Here is a 16,874-nt window from a genome sequence, read left to right on the forward strand (position 1 = left end):
ATTCACGTTGGTTTTGCTGTCAAACTTCAAACTGCAAAAGATGGCCATATTTGTTAAGTGCTTTGTTAAGATGGATAAGGCATTACATGTATGCTGTGTATGTATGAGAACAGTAAGTTTTGGTACTATGCAGTTTCAAAAGTGAATTGGGCAGCTTAGAAGGTGTCTTCTGCAGATAAGGGAGAACTTCTATAGCTAAAATTATACTGGGGAGCTCACACCAATGAGACTGCACTTGATTTGATAAGGACAGGAGATCAGGAAAAGGAAAGACATATGAAGGTTGCCATTAGAAAGTTTAAACTAGAGAAGGCTTTCAGCATGGAAAAGTAGGCAACATTAGACAGCTCCATGAGCTAAGGAGACCTTAAGTAAGGGTGGATTCAGTGAGAAAGGCCAAAGACCCCTACAGGTACATGGAGGTATGGAAAGTGTGAGAGGCAATGATAGGACCAAAAATGCAGCAGGGTGACTGGAACAACTGTGGCTGGTCTAAATCGGTGCTTTCAACTACCTGGGGGTTTGATTAGTAGTGCATAGGTATCAGAATGGTAAGGAATAAGATGTGCCTTGAAAAAGCTTAATTATGATACTTGTCATCATAATAAAAGTAACAGGAAATGTCACTATGTGAAATCTCCTTTGAGGTAGGGTTGTGACTTAACTTTTAAAAGTTCAGAATCCTGGGCTGGGGATTTAGCTCTGTGGTTCTGTCGCCTGCCCTGTAAATGCAAGAACCCGAGTTCGATCCCTGGTACAAAAAAAAAAAAAAAAAGTTGAAAATCCCTAATCTCTAAAGTCTCTTTTAGTTCTAACTTCTTTTTGATGATTCTGTTTTATAAATAAGTGAAATGAAGCTGAAAAAGGTGACATAGCTAATCAGTGGCAGAGCTGGAACCAGACTTCTCTGGCCTTATAAATTCTTGCAGTGTTTCTTCCACTGAAGCAAATATCTGTGATGGTTTCCATTTTACAAATGAAACAATTTAGGCAAAGGCAAGATATAGCCGGAAAAGCTCACTAGCTGGATCCAGATATTCACTTCCTGTTGTGCTGCTTTCTGTTAGACTCCTGTTCTGATAGGCACTGCAGGAAACAGGAATGTAAAAATAGGCAGGCTTTCTACCACAGTTCCTTACTGGGGAAAATGTTAGTTGGATCACAGAACAATCTAAATCATGACCATAGACAACTATAGGAATTCAAAAAGAAAATAACAAAGCATCATACAGCAGCTATATTCTCATATCTCTCTGTAGGGGATATTAGTACAGATCTAAGTCAGATATGCGTTTACGGGCTTTCAAAATTAGGCTAGGTTTCCAATTTTATATTTGTGTATTAATGTCTTGATCTTTGGAACTAACTGATTTCCTTGTGTCTTTCCCAAGTGCACATTTCTCATAAACTTTGAAGACAGTTTAGGAAAATGAAAGTATTTTTCTCTCAGGAATGTTTCCGTTATTATAACTTTTGAGAACAATTTCTTGAGAGATGTTTTGGGAGTTGTATTCCGGAACATATTATCTCTATGGTCTTCCCCATGGTAGAATGGCAAAATGATCTTGCCTTGAGAGTTGTGTTGAATCTTCTGATTTCAGTAGGAAAGATAAATACTCCACTTACAGAAGCTGCAGGAGTAGACTATAAGCCAGAGAATGGCACCCTTGGGAGTGACCATGGGAAAAAGACTGATTCTCACAGGACACACCGACGAATGAGAGTGAGATGCCACCAGTTACTTTCACTGGAGAATCTCCTGAGCATTTAGGAGGGAAGGACACTAGCAGAACTATAAAAATCTTTCCTCCAGAAGGAAAGGACTGCTTCTTAGGGACGGAATAAGAGGAACCTCATTCACCTTGGACAGGGAATCAGTTAGAGCTGAGTTAGGGAAGCTAGGTCCTACAATTAAGGATGCTGTGGACTCCTCCTCTGTGGCACTGACTCCATTTCAGGAAGTTGTTTTTCTCCCCTCAATGTGTCTTCTGGTCAGTTCCACCATGACCTATTAAGGGCATGATGACCACAGTATAGTGTGGAATGAATACAGGGCTAGGAAGCATTATGGTAGTGAAAGGGAGAAAAAGATACAGAACAAGAAGCAATACACAGTTGGATCTTGCCAGGTGGAGAAAGAGTGCGAATGTGTTTGTATGAGAAGAATGTAAACAATGAATAATAGCACAAGACATGGAAATGTGTAAATGCATAGAGGTATTCAGAAAAAGGCAGAGAAGGGAAATTCATGAGGTACTAGGCTGAGGCTAAACTTTTGAGAACCTTATTTGCTATAAATAATATTTATGTTTATCCTGCAGAAAAATCTATAGACACATACTTACTAGTGTTATTCTATTGTTATTCTATTGGATAGTGTGGATTTAGGAACATTCATAATAGTAGGTGATGAATTGAATATCAAAGTGTCCAGCGGCTGAGAGTCCAATCTGAAACCATTTTAGAAGTCAAGATCCCAGAAAATGAGGGCAAAACTGGAAATAGAGGAGAAACAGAGTGAGGCATGTGATCAAGAGTGACGTTCAGATTGAAATAGCAAAGACAGGATAGCTTTTGTCCCGTTTTTACTTTCTTAGAATTACATCTATAGGATTCATTCTCTGATGTAAAGTCACTAAGACAAAGAGTGCATTAACTTACATGGTTCAGAAAAAACAACTTACACTGCCATCATCCTACATATAAATGTTGCCTCACAGCTGACAAGTCATAGTTATGATATACTTGTAGTTTGATTGCTTTGATGAATACAATTGCTCTCTCATAAATTCTCTGCGCTTATATTTATTTAATTACTGGTAAAATTAAAGATTTTCCCCTAAAATTTGACTTATTTATTATCTTTACTGTTCATTAGCTGTACGACTTTGGGCAAGTTACTTACTTATACCTGTTATAGAGACTGGTGTGACAGGAGATGCCAGAGGAAAGGCCTCACCTTGGTTTGTCACAAAGATCTCAGTAGGTAACCATAATAATGTTTTGATGGTACTGAAAACCTTTATATTATATATTTCAAACAAATGCCTTCTTTCTTATATGTTTACCTCTATATTCATATAAGAAATTAAGCTTATATTTTTTCCATATATACATATATATATATATATATAGAGAGAGAGAGAGAGAGAGAGAGTAGGTTATATAAAATTTGTTTGGTTTTTATTATATAGAAGTTATTAATTTTATGAAATTTCTTATTTTTACTAAGAAAAAAATCAGAATTTTTTTAGTTAGGATAAATACATTATGAAATTTTGTCATCCTAATTTTTTCAGATATTAAAAAGTACTATACCTATGAAATGGATTTATTTATTTTTTTTGGTACCAGGGATTGAACTTGGATTTATTTATCATTTCTGCTCAGTTCTCTACTTTCATGTTTTTGAAACTGTAAAGCACTGTGTGTGTGTGTGTGTGTGTGTGTGTGTGTGTGTGTGTGTGTGTGTGTGTGGAGTGTGAACTGAACTCAGGGCCTTCACCCTGAGCCACATTCCCAGACTTTTTACAGTTTATTTTCTTTCTTCTGCAACCAGGTCTTAAAGTTTCCAAGGATGGGCCCAAATTTGTGAATCTCCTGCTTCAGCCTTGTAAAGCACTCTTAAATTTACCACTTTATATATATTTGAATCTGGAACACCAGGTTTTCCATCAGTTTCTTCCTAAGTGATTTCACAGATATACTCAATGTTCATTCATTTATTTTCTTTGAATTTCAGAACCACTTTGTTAAGATATATAAAGTAATATTATGGCACCCTAAGTGGGATCTTGTCAAACTTAAAAATTATCTTAAGGGGGGCCAGGGATTTAGCTTAGTGGTTCTGCTGCCTACCTTGCAAGTGCAAAGTCCCGAGTTCAATCCCCGGTACCACACAAAGGCACAAAAATTCTCTTAAGAGATCCCATCATTCTGTAATAGCCTTTATTTTTTTTCTTGCCAGGAGCAAGTACTTGAGCCTTCTTTTCTTTTCTCATTTTATTTTGATATTTTTCATTCTAGCAAAGGACAGAGAAACAGAAAACTTCAGTTTGAACTTCAGATTCTTGGAAACTGACTTTCCCTATCATATTCTTAGAAAAGTAGCTTTGTGCCCATTTGTAAGAATAACATGAAGGTGGCTCTGTCTACTGAGAATCTAGTTTATACCAATGATTCTAAAGTGTAGCTAATGTAACTCATTTCTACAAATTGGGGGTGCTATACTTGTTGGATTGAGTAAATTACTAGACTGTTGTAAGGTTTGCTTATAAGCTTTATATAATAATGTATTCAAAATTTTCTAAAATGTTACAATATAAACAAGTGTATGTTATAATAAAATATAAATATATAAACATTTTTTTGTTTCTCAACAAGACTGTAAGATTCCAGAAGGGAAAAATATGTTTTCTTCTCTTCGTATTCACAATACTTTAAATGGTGTCAGGCTGTAAGAGGAACTCAATAAATAATTCTATGTTAGTGAATGAATACTGATAATATATTTTAAAAATTACAAGGAAAGGGAATACATTTAGGGAATGGTATGGTGTGAGTTTACCCTCTATTACTAGTACATTACTCTTCACATATAATCTTATAATTCAATATTAATCAATTTACTGATAGCTTTTCTTCTGCAGGGCTCCCTTTGTAGTAATATTTAATTTATATTAATGTGAATAAGTAATTTGTATATCTAGAAGCTCCTTAGAATTTTGTCCTTAATCTAGCTGTGCTGCTGAAAATGAGAATAGTAGTGATGAAGGAGGTGGGCAGGAAGGGAAATACTATATAATTATCCAACGTCTGACTCCAGAGCTAAGAATCAGGAATATGCCAAAATCACAGCAATAACCACTGTCATGCCAGATGCTAACCAGAAGATTTCTGCACACTGTTTTTAACCTTAAATTAAAGGTGAACCAGAAAGGCTTCTGTCTGCCAAAACCATAGTTCAGGTTTCTAGTTTCCTTGCAACCTTTCTGGCCGCCTTAATGTCTAAACCTAAAACTCCTCTCCTTCCACCACATCTACAGTAAGGAAGGTCTGTATTGCTTCACAGAAAAGAATATTTTGTTTAGAATTATGATTTGTGGGAAATTATTAAGTATACAAATACATTCTATTGATTTGCTATTTTAAGTATTTTTTTTTCTTTTAAATCATATTTCCTTCCTTCCTTCCTTCCTTAATTTTCTGCATAAAAACAAATGAACTTTTCAGGTACAGCATCAGTAATGTCTTCTTTGGATCCAAATGCATTAAAAACCCAATCCATCTACAAACTCTGAAGGGAAGTCCACAATTTTAAAATAAAATCTGTATAGCAGTTTAGAAAGCAGTTTCCCCAAATTATATAATTGTGCTGAAATTCTCATTATAACTTGCTAAAATGAATAGGACAGGTGGTTTTTCTACTATTACCCTTTCCCATCTCCTTTTTAAAGAAATTATTTTATTTTATTATTATTATTATTATTACTATTATTATTATTATTTTTTTTTTTTGGTACTAGGGATCAAACTTGGGACCTTGTGCTCGAGAGGCAGGTGGTGGCACATTCCCATCTCTTTTTGATCGAACACATGGGTTAACTGAGGTTAACCTAGAGAGCTACATAACCAAGTTCCTGGTTTGCTGTTTCTAATTCTTGTACATCACTTTCTCAATCTTGGCACTACTGACATTTTAGATTGGATAAATCTTCATTGTTGGGCCATCCTGTGCACTATAGGATGTTCAGGAGCTTTGCTGGTTTCTACCCACTAAATACCAGAAGTACCATCACCTGCTCAGTAGTTGTGACAATAAAAAATGTCTCTCAACACTGCCACATGTCCTCTGGGAAAACTACTGGTTGACAACAACTAGAGTCTTTCAGAATGCCAAGTAAGTGATAACTGATTCCATTTTCCAGAGACCACTTCCACTTCATAATGGTTCTGCCTTATGGAACACAGTTGCTAAATGTGTCTTCAGATGCCAGATGACCTGTTCCCAGCACAAAGACTAAGGCAAAACTTTCATGTGTGCAGAGCTCTTTAAGGATAGCCTCACCTAGATTAAGGTACAATCTTGGATAGGCTTGGATTTTTCTCTGAGAACCCACAGGCTATGATGTATATTAATTGGGTATAGTGGTCAATAGCCCAGGTCACCAAATATTTCTGTTTTCCTCTATTTTTGGCATAGAGCAGAACTGCATTACCTGACCCTCCTTATTACCAGGTAGGGACTTGCAAACATCCTGGCCAATGAGGTGGGTGGAACCTCATGCTCTATTTCTAAGTAGGAGCACTTAATTCCGATAGGAGGAGTTCCTGCGTATTCTGTTCCTTCTGGTAACTGGCAATCTTTGAAATGTTGATGGCTTGGGTCCTGGAGTGACCAGAGTGAACAGAACACATTTCTGCTCATCTGTTAGGAACTTAGGACACAAGCAAGAAATATGTCTTATGTGTTTAAAAATATTGAGCTTTTAAATTATCTTTTACTTTATCATAATCTAGCTTATTCTGACTGACTTAAGAGCTAAGAAATGAGAAAACTATATAAAATTACATAAAATAAGGTCACTAATATTAAAACAGAAAATATAAAGCATCTAGAATTTACTTATACTTAAAAATATCTCCATATTCACCCACTAACTGTTTTGTTTTGTTTTTTTGAGACAGGGTCTCACTATGTAATTGAGACTGACCTAGAACTCACTATGTAACCCAAGCTGGTCTCGAACTCACAGCAATCCTCCTGCCCCAGCCTCCTGAGTGCTGGGATTACAGGCATGCACTTACCCACTAACTGTTTAGTATTCAGAAATGGCTTCAATTTATATTTCTATATATCTGATGTGGGATGTAAATCTAACTCTTCTATTTGCCAAACTTTCATTTGTTCATTCAAATATTTACTGAACAGTAAATATATGACAAGTGTTATCTGGATATTTTTCCACTTCATATTGGTTTTGATACCTTTGTTGTAAAGAAGACAGACCAAAGAAAGAGGGGATCTACTTTAACATCCATGACGGTGGGGGGAAATGAATCTGAGGTTTTTGTTTTTTCTAGCTTTCTGTGCGCAAAGATTGTCAGGAAAAAAATGGAAATTATATGATCACTCAAGAATTTCCCACCACTACCACCTTCTGATTTCTAACCTACAAAACGTTTTTCTTACCCATATTTTTGTGGATTTCCAGGTAAAGCTTAGGCGAGTATTAGCCTGGATACAGACAGACAAGGTTTATGGCTTTCTAACTGACTAGCCGGGTGGTTTCAGGCAAATGTCATTAAGCTCTTTGCACCTTACTTTTCTTAGACGTAGAATGGTAATTCTAATTCAGGGGGCTGCTGTGAAGTATAGGTAAAGCAATGCTTGAAGAATTTAGAACAGTGCCTGGCAAATACTACAAGCTCAAGAAGTGCTAGAGCTAATGTTTTTAAGGAGTCTTCTACTGGTGATAAATAAAGTACTGAACTACAATTCCAATTTCACATAAAATATCTACTTTATTCACTATTTCATCCTACATGTCTAGGGATTAGGAGTCTGACTCTCAGGTTCTACTCCTAAACTTGGCACCATCCACTACCCGTATTGCTTGCTGTGCCCAGTTGCGAAGTCTTTGGAAAGTCACTAACTCTCACTAGTCTCTCTCCTCTTTTGTACAATGAAGGAACGATACAAAAGAGCTATAAATTGTAGTAGAATTATAAATTACAATTGACCATTTTAAATACTTAAAAGTTTATCCCAAGCATCACCCAGGTGGTGCGTTTGTTTATGTACTGACTATCCTGAGTGTTGCTTGAGCAGGTGTCATTTTAATTCTTGTATTGAATAAATGTGATAAAATGATCATTTTATATTTCCTGTTATAAATCTTATAAAAATTAATGGGCTTCCACAGATATCTCAGTGAGACATGAACAAACTGATGCACCACCTTTGCAAATCTGATTTTCTCTTTTCCTTCCTTCCTTCCTTCCTTCCTTCCTTCCTTCCTCTTCCTTCCTTCCTTCCTTCCTTCCTGGCTATCAACCCACCAAATTCTTCTGTGTGTTTTCCTTGAAAAATCCCCTCTCATAGAGTCTTCTCAAAACCTCTCAACCCAAAGCACAGAAACACACTGGGATTTCCATCATGCAATCTTATCATGATTCTGCCTGAATATCATTTCAAGATACAGCTTCATAAAATACAAGTTACATCTGATTCATTTCCTACTTCATTGTAGACTCCCTGTTCTTTCCCTTTACCTAATCTACTTTGTGATCAAAATCCTCCCTATTTCGACCTTTCCCAGTCTGTGTAGAGTAGGTAATAACTTACTATAGAGTCTGCATGCAAAATCTCCTCTTCTACTTACATTAACTTCACAGAATTTTGAAATCATTCTCTCATTTAAACACAATATCTACAATGCTTGTTTCTACATGTTTTGCTCATGGTGTTTCCCATCTTGGAATAACCTAACCCAATCAATATTTTTTTTTCTACCCTGGCTACTCATACAGCTTTGGCTACTCATGTACTACCTCTTCAATTAACACTTTTAGTCCCATGTGTCAATATTGGATTATCTTGTGTTTTCATTCTCTGGCTTTTATGCTTATGCACAAGTATCTCTGTAACAAAACTATACATTCCTTGAGGGCAGGTTGCTTACATTATTTTTATTTAATAAATATGCATTGAGTTGCAGCACGGTGCTAGTCATTGCACTGGCTTTTGGGGCATAATAATAGACAGGAGAGATATACTCTCTGGTCTCCATACAATCTATGTTCCAGTGTGTGTGTGTATGTGTGTGTAGAGGATGAGGTAAAAACTTTTACACATATATAAAATAATTAGAAACCAAGGAAACATCATGAAGAAACATATGAAGTGCTAAAAGAAAAAGGTCCTAGAGTTGAGATGAAAAGGATGAAAGAGGAGTAAATGTAAAATGGCAGCCTGGTGCACAGAGGAAGCCAAGTAAATGCCAGTGTTCATTATAAGGTGCAGAAGATAGAAGATAGGCCACAGAAGATGAGGTTGATGAACACAGGTTGGATGTAGTTCCCAGCACTGAACTAGAATCAAGAAGTACTTGCTAAGTAAGAGTAAACTTTACTGAAGTGTTCTAATGCATGATGACAAAGATCACTTCTAAACAAGGGTCATTTCTGAATTTTGTTGCCTTTATATTTGGTTTTCAAACAATACTTAATACCTAAGCTCTAAAAACAAGAATACAAGTGGCTATGAGAAGTGTCAGAATGTTCATTTTACTCACCCTAACATGACTAGTGAGCATTCACAGTGAAAGAAATGCCGGTAAAAGACTCGGTGTGGCAGTAACAAGAGGACCTAAAAGTGTAAATATGTGTAAATGTATAATTGATATTTTGTAATAGGAAGAAAAGGCTTAAAGATATTGGGCAAATGGGAGAGGTAGGGGAAAGGTAAAAAGGGAAGAGAAAAAAATAAAAGAAAAAGAAACAAAGTCTTTGTAAATAGGGAAAGGTGGAGGGGGGAAGGGAGGATAGGGGAACAGGGAAAAATAAGAACCAAGACCTGTCATGTAAAGGTACAAGATCCCAGTGATGAATGTAACTGCATTGAATATCTAAAATGTACCAATAAAAATATTAAAAAAGAGGACCTGCTGTAAATAGCCTTCAATTTTTGTCTTTCCCAAGTTCAATGAAAAACACAGAGATCAATGACACGGACTGCTGTCCATTCCACATTACAAGTTAGACACCAAAACAATTTACACAGGTCACCTAACAGATGGCAATGTATTTTGGTCATTACCAATGTGAGTAGGATTCAAAAAAGTGACCCTCGAGGTGAGAGGTTGTACATCCAATTACAAATTCCCACTTTCTTAAGTGTTAAGATGCCTACAGCAATATATTTTATTTACATCAAGATGCATTATATAAACTATATTTTATAAAACAGATGACTTCACGTTCTCAACTTACATCAAGAATGCTTACTTAAGTATTTTTTAATTGAATCTCACTTTAATGCCATCCTATAATCTTTTGGCTAACAGTGCTCATCTTGATTACTCTAACAAAGAAAAACATGGAAATTAATACTTAAATTGTAGTACTTAAAGTAATCTATAAAAATACAATTAGAAAATTCAAAAGAAGTACCTGGGACATCTGTAAAAGTTTCTCCAAGGACAGACACGTGGAAAACAAGTCCTAAGTTCTTTAGATGTATTAATATCTTAAAAAAACTCTCTGGATCTTTGTCATGCTCCCTGGAAATAAACACACAAAATATAATTTGCATTAGGGTATACAACCTTAGGGTATGTGTTAAAAGAAGTGGCCTCAACTGTTTGCTCCTTGCAGGGTGTGCTGCTGGTTAGGGGAGCCTCTGGCATTCAAGCAGAAATTTCTCCCTTAACCTTATACTGTAGAATCAACAATGAGTGTTTTAACACCCACAGACTTCTCTTTATGATCAAATCTAGTTGCAATGAAATTATAAGTCTCTGCCTTTGTTAACAGAGGATTTTTTTTTAACATTTTAAGTTTTAACTACAGAAATTACATAGTATTTCTCCCCAAATTTTCACTTAACACATTTTTAAAAAATGAACGACCGATGTTCAAAGGATGAGTCTGTATGGATCATGAAAGTGTACTTAAAATGCTTTTCATTTCCACAGGTCTGAGTGCCTTTTTTACACATTTATTGAGCCCCTTTGTGCTCAGAAGGAAAACACAATTTAGAGAGTGAGATTATAGACCCTTTCAATAATATCTTATTTTAAATAATTGAATGGTGAAATATTAGTTTCAGAATTAGTCTGAGTGTACATTTGATGAATATTTACTTAGAAGTGGAGGTTATTCAACATATAAAAGAATAGTAATAAAGATTATACATTCACTTAATGTAGGACTTGAAAAACATGGATTATTTTTGTTTAGTTTGTCAGTCTTCTTTCTAATGACAGAATGAGATGTTAAAAGACGTTACAATCTCAAAAATTTCTCAAATTCAACAAATCACATTAAAATGAGTTTTTTACATTTATAAGGTGTGAATATATCAGTATTACTTGCATTTAATTACGCTGTTTTAAATTATTTCAGACAGATGTAGACCAGATGTCTTCAAAATATTTGTTTTTTATTTATAATTCAGAATTTTAACTTCCTTTTATATATTACAGAAAAATAGTTGTATACCAGCAATGAAATTTCTCATTTACCAACTAATTATGTAAAATAAATCTGTAAATTGATTAAACTGCTATAAGAAATATGAAAATTACATCATTCAGGAAATCTCATGAAAAATGACATCTGCACCCCTAAATGTGTTAATTCACAATTCAGTCAATATTTTCAGTATCATAAATTAAAACAAATGCATCTTTTAATTAACATTTTAAATGGCATTTTTGTATTATGAAACTGTAAGATCTTATAGAATTAGAGTTCTATAACAATTTATTTTAAGCTCTAAATCTCTCAGTTTGATTTACTCCAAATAATAAAGACACAATGGCACAGTGTTCATTGCTTTTTAAGATGATGCGAATTGCACACATGCACCACTGGGAAGTTTTTGGATAGTTCTCATATATATACTACCGTTGTGGGCAAGAACAAGACTCCAAACAGTTTGAGAGGAAAGCGTATACCATATGCTTTGTTCAACTATATCAATCAAAGAGCTGCCACCTTATTTGTAAAATGTTCTTTTTGTCTGATTCTCTTCTTAGATGAAAAGAATGGAAACAATATAACATAATATATGTAAAAAAGTGAGTAACACTACAGGGAAATCTAGCCCCTCAGTTCTCTTAATTTTTCATTTTGAGTACTAAAAATTTTGGCTATGGATTCCCAAGAGACCACCTATTGTAAATATTCATTCTCTCCCTCTCCCTCTCCCTCTCATAAAAGTAGATGCAGTTTGGGATTTGGAGTTTAACTGAGTAGAGATTATAATTCTAAAAAGATTCTAGTGCAAGTATTTTTAAAACAGCAGACTGCATTAACCTCTATTTTCCATGTTCCTAAACAAGATAAATGTATTAAAATGCTACTGTCTTCTTTAAATATTTCTTATAAGTGGACAAGAGCTTCCATATTCAATAGTAACTTTGCATAAGAACACACAAGGGATTTGTGTGAATTCCTTTTTGTTTAAATATATGGCTGGGGCTGGGGATTTAGCTCAGTGGTTCCGCCTGCCTCTCAAGCATAAGGATCTGAGTTTGATCCCCTGTACAAAATATACATACATATATACACAGACACACACGGGGCTGAACACACAAGTGAGATTTTTCTTTCCCAAATTATCCCTTAGCAAAAAAGGCATTTTTACTAAAGTCTTTATAATGACTCATAGTACTAGGCACTGTCTATTAATTTATTTTTGAACAAAGTACAGTACTTTGAAGAAGGTACATTAGCCTGAAATGTCATCAACTGATAAGAATTTGGTAGTTTTAATAGTCCTTCACTTGATGGGACTAGTAAAAATGGCAGCAAAGGAATTTAATCCTGAGATAATTATTTTGAGAGATATGACTTAATAATTGTAAATGTTGGATACTGTTGAAAACCAGTGGTGGAGTAAGTGGTCACTAGAGATAATTAGTAACAGTTTTTATAGATGGGGAAAAGATTTCTAGTGATAGCATCAAACATGGCTTCACAAAGTCCTATACCGTCCGTTTCTTAGAGTGAATTCTACATGAGAGGTAGTGGAAGCAGGCCAGCTGTCTGCTGTGATGTCAAGAAGGCACAAGAAAGTGCCTCCTGAAATATAAGGGTGGGAAAAGAGCAACAATTATAAAAACATTCCTCATAAAATCATACTTTAAAGTGTCACTTATGTCTAAATTAGTAGATTACATATTTTAAACACACAATTATTCTACCCATGCCAAAATTTAAAATAACTGATTTAGCTGACTTTTTTTGTTTTCTAATGGGAAATTTCCTAATGTTCAAGCATCAATGATATACATAAATATTAATCACATGCTAGGCATAGATGATATCAAATGGCAGACCTCAATACACTTCGTTAAGTGAGGAACTCATTTAAGATATTTAATGAATCAATCAAGGATCTTACCTCAGTTTCCAGATATCAGTGAACCCATTTAGCTGAATATGTGGATCTATCTTAAATTCCCTTCAAAGAAACTCTCGTATTTCTGATTTTAGCACAAAGCATTAAATATAAGATGGAGGTTGCAGAGATAATATCCAGAGTGACCCTTTCTGCTAATAGATGCCCAGATTAAACATATGTTTAATAATACATCCAAATTCCAGAACCACACAACAGATTTATTCACTCCTAAACAATTTTGTTCTCATCCATTGTTGGTAGCACTGCAAGCTGAAACAGTCTTTTAGAGGGCAGTTGGATAATATACATTATAAACTTTAAAGTGTGCATAACTTCTGTAACAATAATTTCAATTTAGAAAAGTTAGCCTATAAAATAAAAAGTATACTGAGTTTCAGCTGGAGTATGTTCATAACAGTTTTGTTTATAATGGCAACTATCTGTAAACAATCTAATGGGATAAATGAATATGTTTTGACACACATGTGATACAATAGCATGTTGTCATTAAACATAATGTTGCAGAAATATATTTCTTGACATGGAAAAATATTCACAAAATACTTTAAAGGAAAATGGAGATGACAGAATAGTACATATTATATAGTCTGATTCTGTAAAACAAATGGATATGTGTGCCTAGAAACAAATTGCAGTAAAGTATACCAAAATGTTAAAAGGATTTATGTTTGGGATTGTTGTGTTTTCTCTTTTCTTCAATAGACATTTTTATGTAAATAAATTTTAATGATTTTAGGAAACCACCTCTAATGTTTAAAAAAAGAACTATATTTACAAGCTTTTTGCTTAACTATGTAACATTTTAAGTCTTCACAGCAGTGAACTTTCTCGTGACCCCTCTGTTTGACAACTGCCAATCAAGCAAACTTGTTTTATCACAAAACATTCCAGTAGACAGTCAGGTGCAAATTACACAACAAATTTCTTGCTCTTGACTAGGTAAGAATGAAACAGGCTAGTTGGGAAGTTGGTCCTCTCCACCCCCCACTATGGCAGAAGAGACAAGCATGGAAATATTTCAGGCATACTGGAAGCAGTAGATACAGCAAGAACAGCTTTTATTCCCAAATATTATTCAGAACATTTGAAAAGCATAAACTGTTTCCATGTGTTTTTCTTCCTATATCTGTCTCTGTTGCCTTTCCTATTTCATTTCCTACAGCTAAATTTCTTCTTATTCCTCACTTAACATTCATTCGGTAAATATTTATTGAGAATTTCTAAGTTCTCTATACTTGTCACTTATACAAAACTGTTACCCTTTCCTCTTTTCCCACATCACTTAATACATATTGAATGACACCTCTTTGATCTAGTTTCTTCCCTGGCTTTGGCTAAAATGTAGTTCTTCATAGATATTAGCATTCTCTGGATCAGTGCCACTGGTTTGGGAGTTCCGTGGGGAGGGTAAATGATACCTGCCATGCTCACTGACAAGCATGCAGTGCCTACGTGAGTATTAGTAGACATTGCTTGTGTTCAACGACATCCAGTTCTTGTCTCTTACTGGATGTACAACACAGAAGACGCCATAGTCACCCTCTCACAGCAGGATGAGGCCAAAGGACTAATTGTTGCCAGTGAATTACAGGAGATGAGTATCACTTTCAAATAAACATATCTAAAGCAGTTCAGGACAGCTTTCTCTGCTGTGGTGAGCCTTACAACAATTTTGGATTAAGATGCTTAGGTTAAAATAGCAAAGAAGTCTACACTGCTACAAAGAGAATTGTCCTAAATGTGCAGTAAATTAAAGGAAGAGACTTGTGTTGTATTTGAGCAACTGAGATTAGGGATGGGTAGGGATGTTTCCATTATTGTCACCTAAGGTGGCTTATACTGACCCAAATAATTTTCTGTCACAAAATTAGCTGCTCTATAAATATCTGTTGAATAAATGAAGATGGTGGAAAGATGAGTTACATTCACAGAGCCCCCCCGCAATGCTCTCATACTATGTACCTGTTTATAATCTTTCTGAAGCCCATCAATCAACCGGTTATTATACAATGAACTATTGCTTCATCCAAAATCACACAGAACATAATGAGTCTTCATCTGAATCTACATCTCATCCCTTACAGAGTCACACTTTTTCTTCTGTACAGTCTTTGATGTTTTGTTTTGTTTCTTTCTTCCCACACATAATGACAGCAAAAAGAGACCCGGTGCCTTCAGCCCACAGTTTTACTTGTAGATATCAAACCATGGGCCTTCTTTCACTTCCTGTTATTTGGGGTTCAAACCCTTTGATAAGAGATAGTAGGAAAAATATGGAAAAGTAATATAGGATTCTCATCTCTCCAGCACTAGTTTCAAGTTTCTTCACATTCTGATACTCTGCTAACCTCAACGTCTACTTCTTCACTACAAAATATCATTTCACTTCTGAATTTACTGATATTTCTTTACTAAAAATATTAGGCTTCTATTTACCGCCCTATGTTGCCATGATCACCGATTTTTCTGTGCTTCCTAGGGAAATGAATCTCTTCATTCCCCGCACTCGTGACTGGCGTCAGTTATTTGTTTAGGATTCCCTCCACGGGTGGTGCTCTTACTTCTCAAATGGTGCTCCACACCGCTTCAACACACTTCATTTTATAAACCACCAATCACCTCCCCTCACCTACAACGGGCGTCTACCTCTCTGCCTTACAAGCCCTTCACCTGGGATTTCTCTGAATGTTGTTCATACTGATTCTGCCCTGCAGCCTTGCTTTAATGAGAAGGTGAATGGGACAGTTCAGAAAGAAGCTGTTCAGCCACTGAGTAGAAGTATGGCCAGTAGGACCAGCAGGTGTAATACATTACCCCACACAGCCTGAGTTTCTTCATCCTTACAATGGGAAAACAATATCTACTTTTTAAAAGTTTGTTGTGAATGAAGAAATGTCTGGTATCCTGAAGGTATACAAAGCAGTTCCATTCTCTTTTGTATTTATATGTATGGTTTTTAAAATCTATTTATTTTATTTTTAAATTTTAACTGATAACATAAAACATAAAATTGGACATATTAATGGGGTGCCCTATGATAATTCAAAAATGTCAGCATCATAAAATGCTTAAATCAGGTTAAAATATTTATCTCACAAACACGTATCATTTCTTCATAGTAAAAGCACTTAGAATTGCCTTTTTAGCCTTTTGAGGTTTAAAATACACACTATTAACCATAGCTGCACTATTGTATAATGACATCAAAGCTTCTTACTCCTCTCTAACTACATCACACCCATTGATCAACTTTTCTCCATCCTCCCTCTTGTTGCTCTCCTCATCTTCTGGTAACCACCATTTTACTTCCGACTTCTATAAGATCAATTTTTTTACATTCCACATGCAAGTGAGATGATGTGATACTTGTCCATCTGTGCCTGGTTTGTTTCAATTAACACAGTGATATCCAGGGCTGGGTATTTAACTCAGTGGTTCCACCACCTGCCTCGCAAGCACAAGGACCAGAGTTCGATTCCTGGTACCAAAAAAACAAAAAACAAAACAAAACAAAACCTAATGATATCCAGTTCCATCCAAGTTGTCACAAATGACAGGATTCCATTCTTTTTTATTGGTGAATAGTATTCCTTCTAGATATGTACCATGTTTTCTTTATCCATTCAACCACTGATAGACACTTTGGTTGTTTCTATTTCTTATCAATTCTGAATAGTGCCCTGATAAGCATCAGACTTTAGATGTATCTGTGTCATATCAA

The 16,874-nt window shown here is 35.3% G+C and overlaps 1 protein-coding gene across 7 annotated transcripts in view; it reads right to left on the bottom strand.

Annotated features, from left to right (window-relative positions):
* Gtdc1 (glycosyltransferase like domain containing 1) overlaps window positions 1–16,874 on the bottom strand; it is a 369,864-nt gene that overhangs the window by 17,392 nt on the left and 335,598 nt on the right. For all 7 annotated transcript variants that reach the window (XM_033757214.1, XM_033757211.1, XM_033757212.1 and 4 more), the window contains one exon: window positions 10,174–10,283. In XM_033757214.1, coding sequence (XP_033613105.1) covers window positions 10,174–10,283 — 110 coding nt within the window. The remainder of the gene's footprint in view (window positions 1–10,173; window positions 10,284–16,874) is intronic.

Source organism: Fukomys damarensis, unplaced genomic scaffold, assembly GCF_012274545.1.
Source record: "Fukomys damarensis isolate Sample0158 unplaced genomic scaffold, DMR_v1.0_HiC HiC_scaffold_29, whole genome shotgun sequence".
NCBI lineage: Eukaryota > Metazoa > Chordata > Mammalia > Rodentia > Bathyergidae > Fukomys > Fukomys damarensis.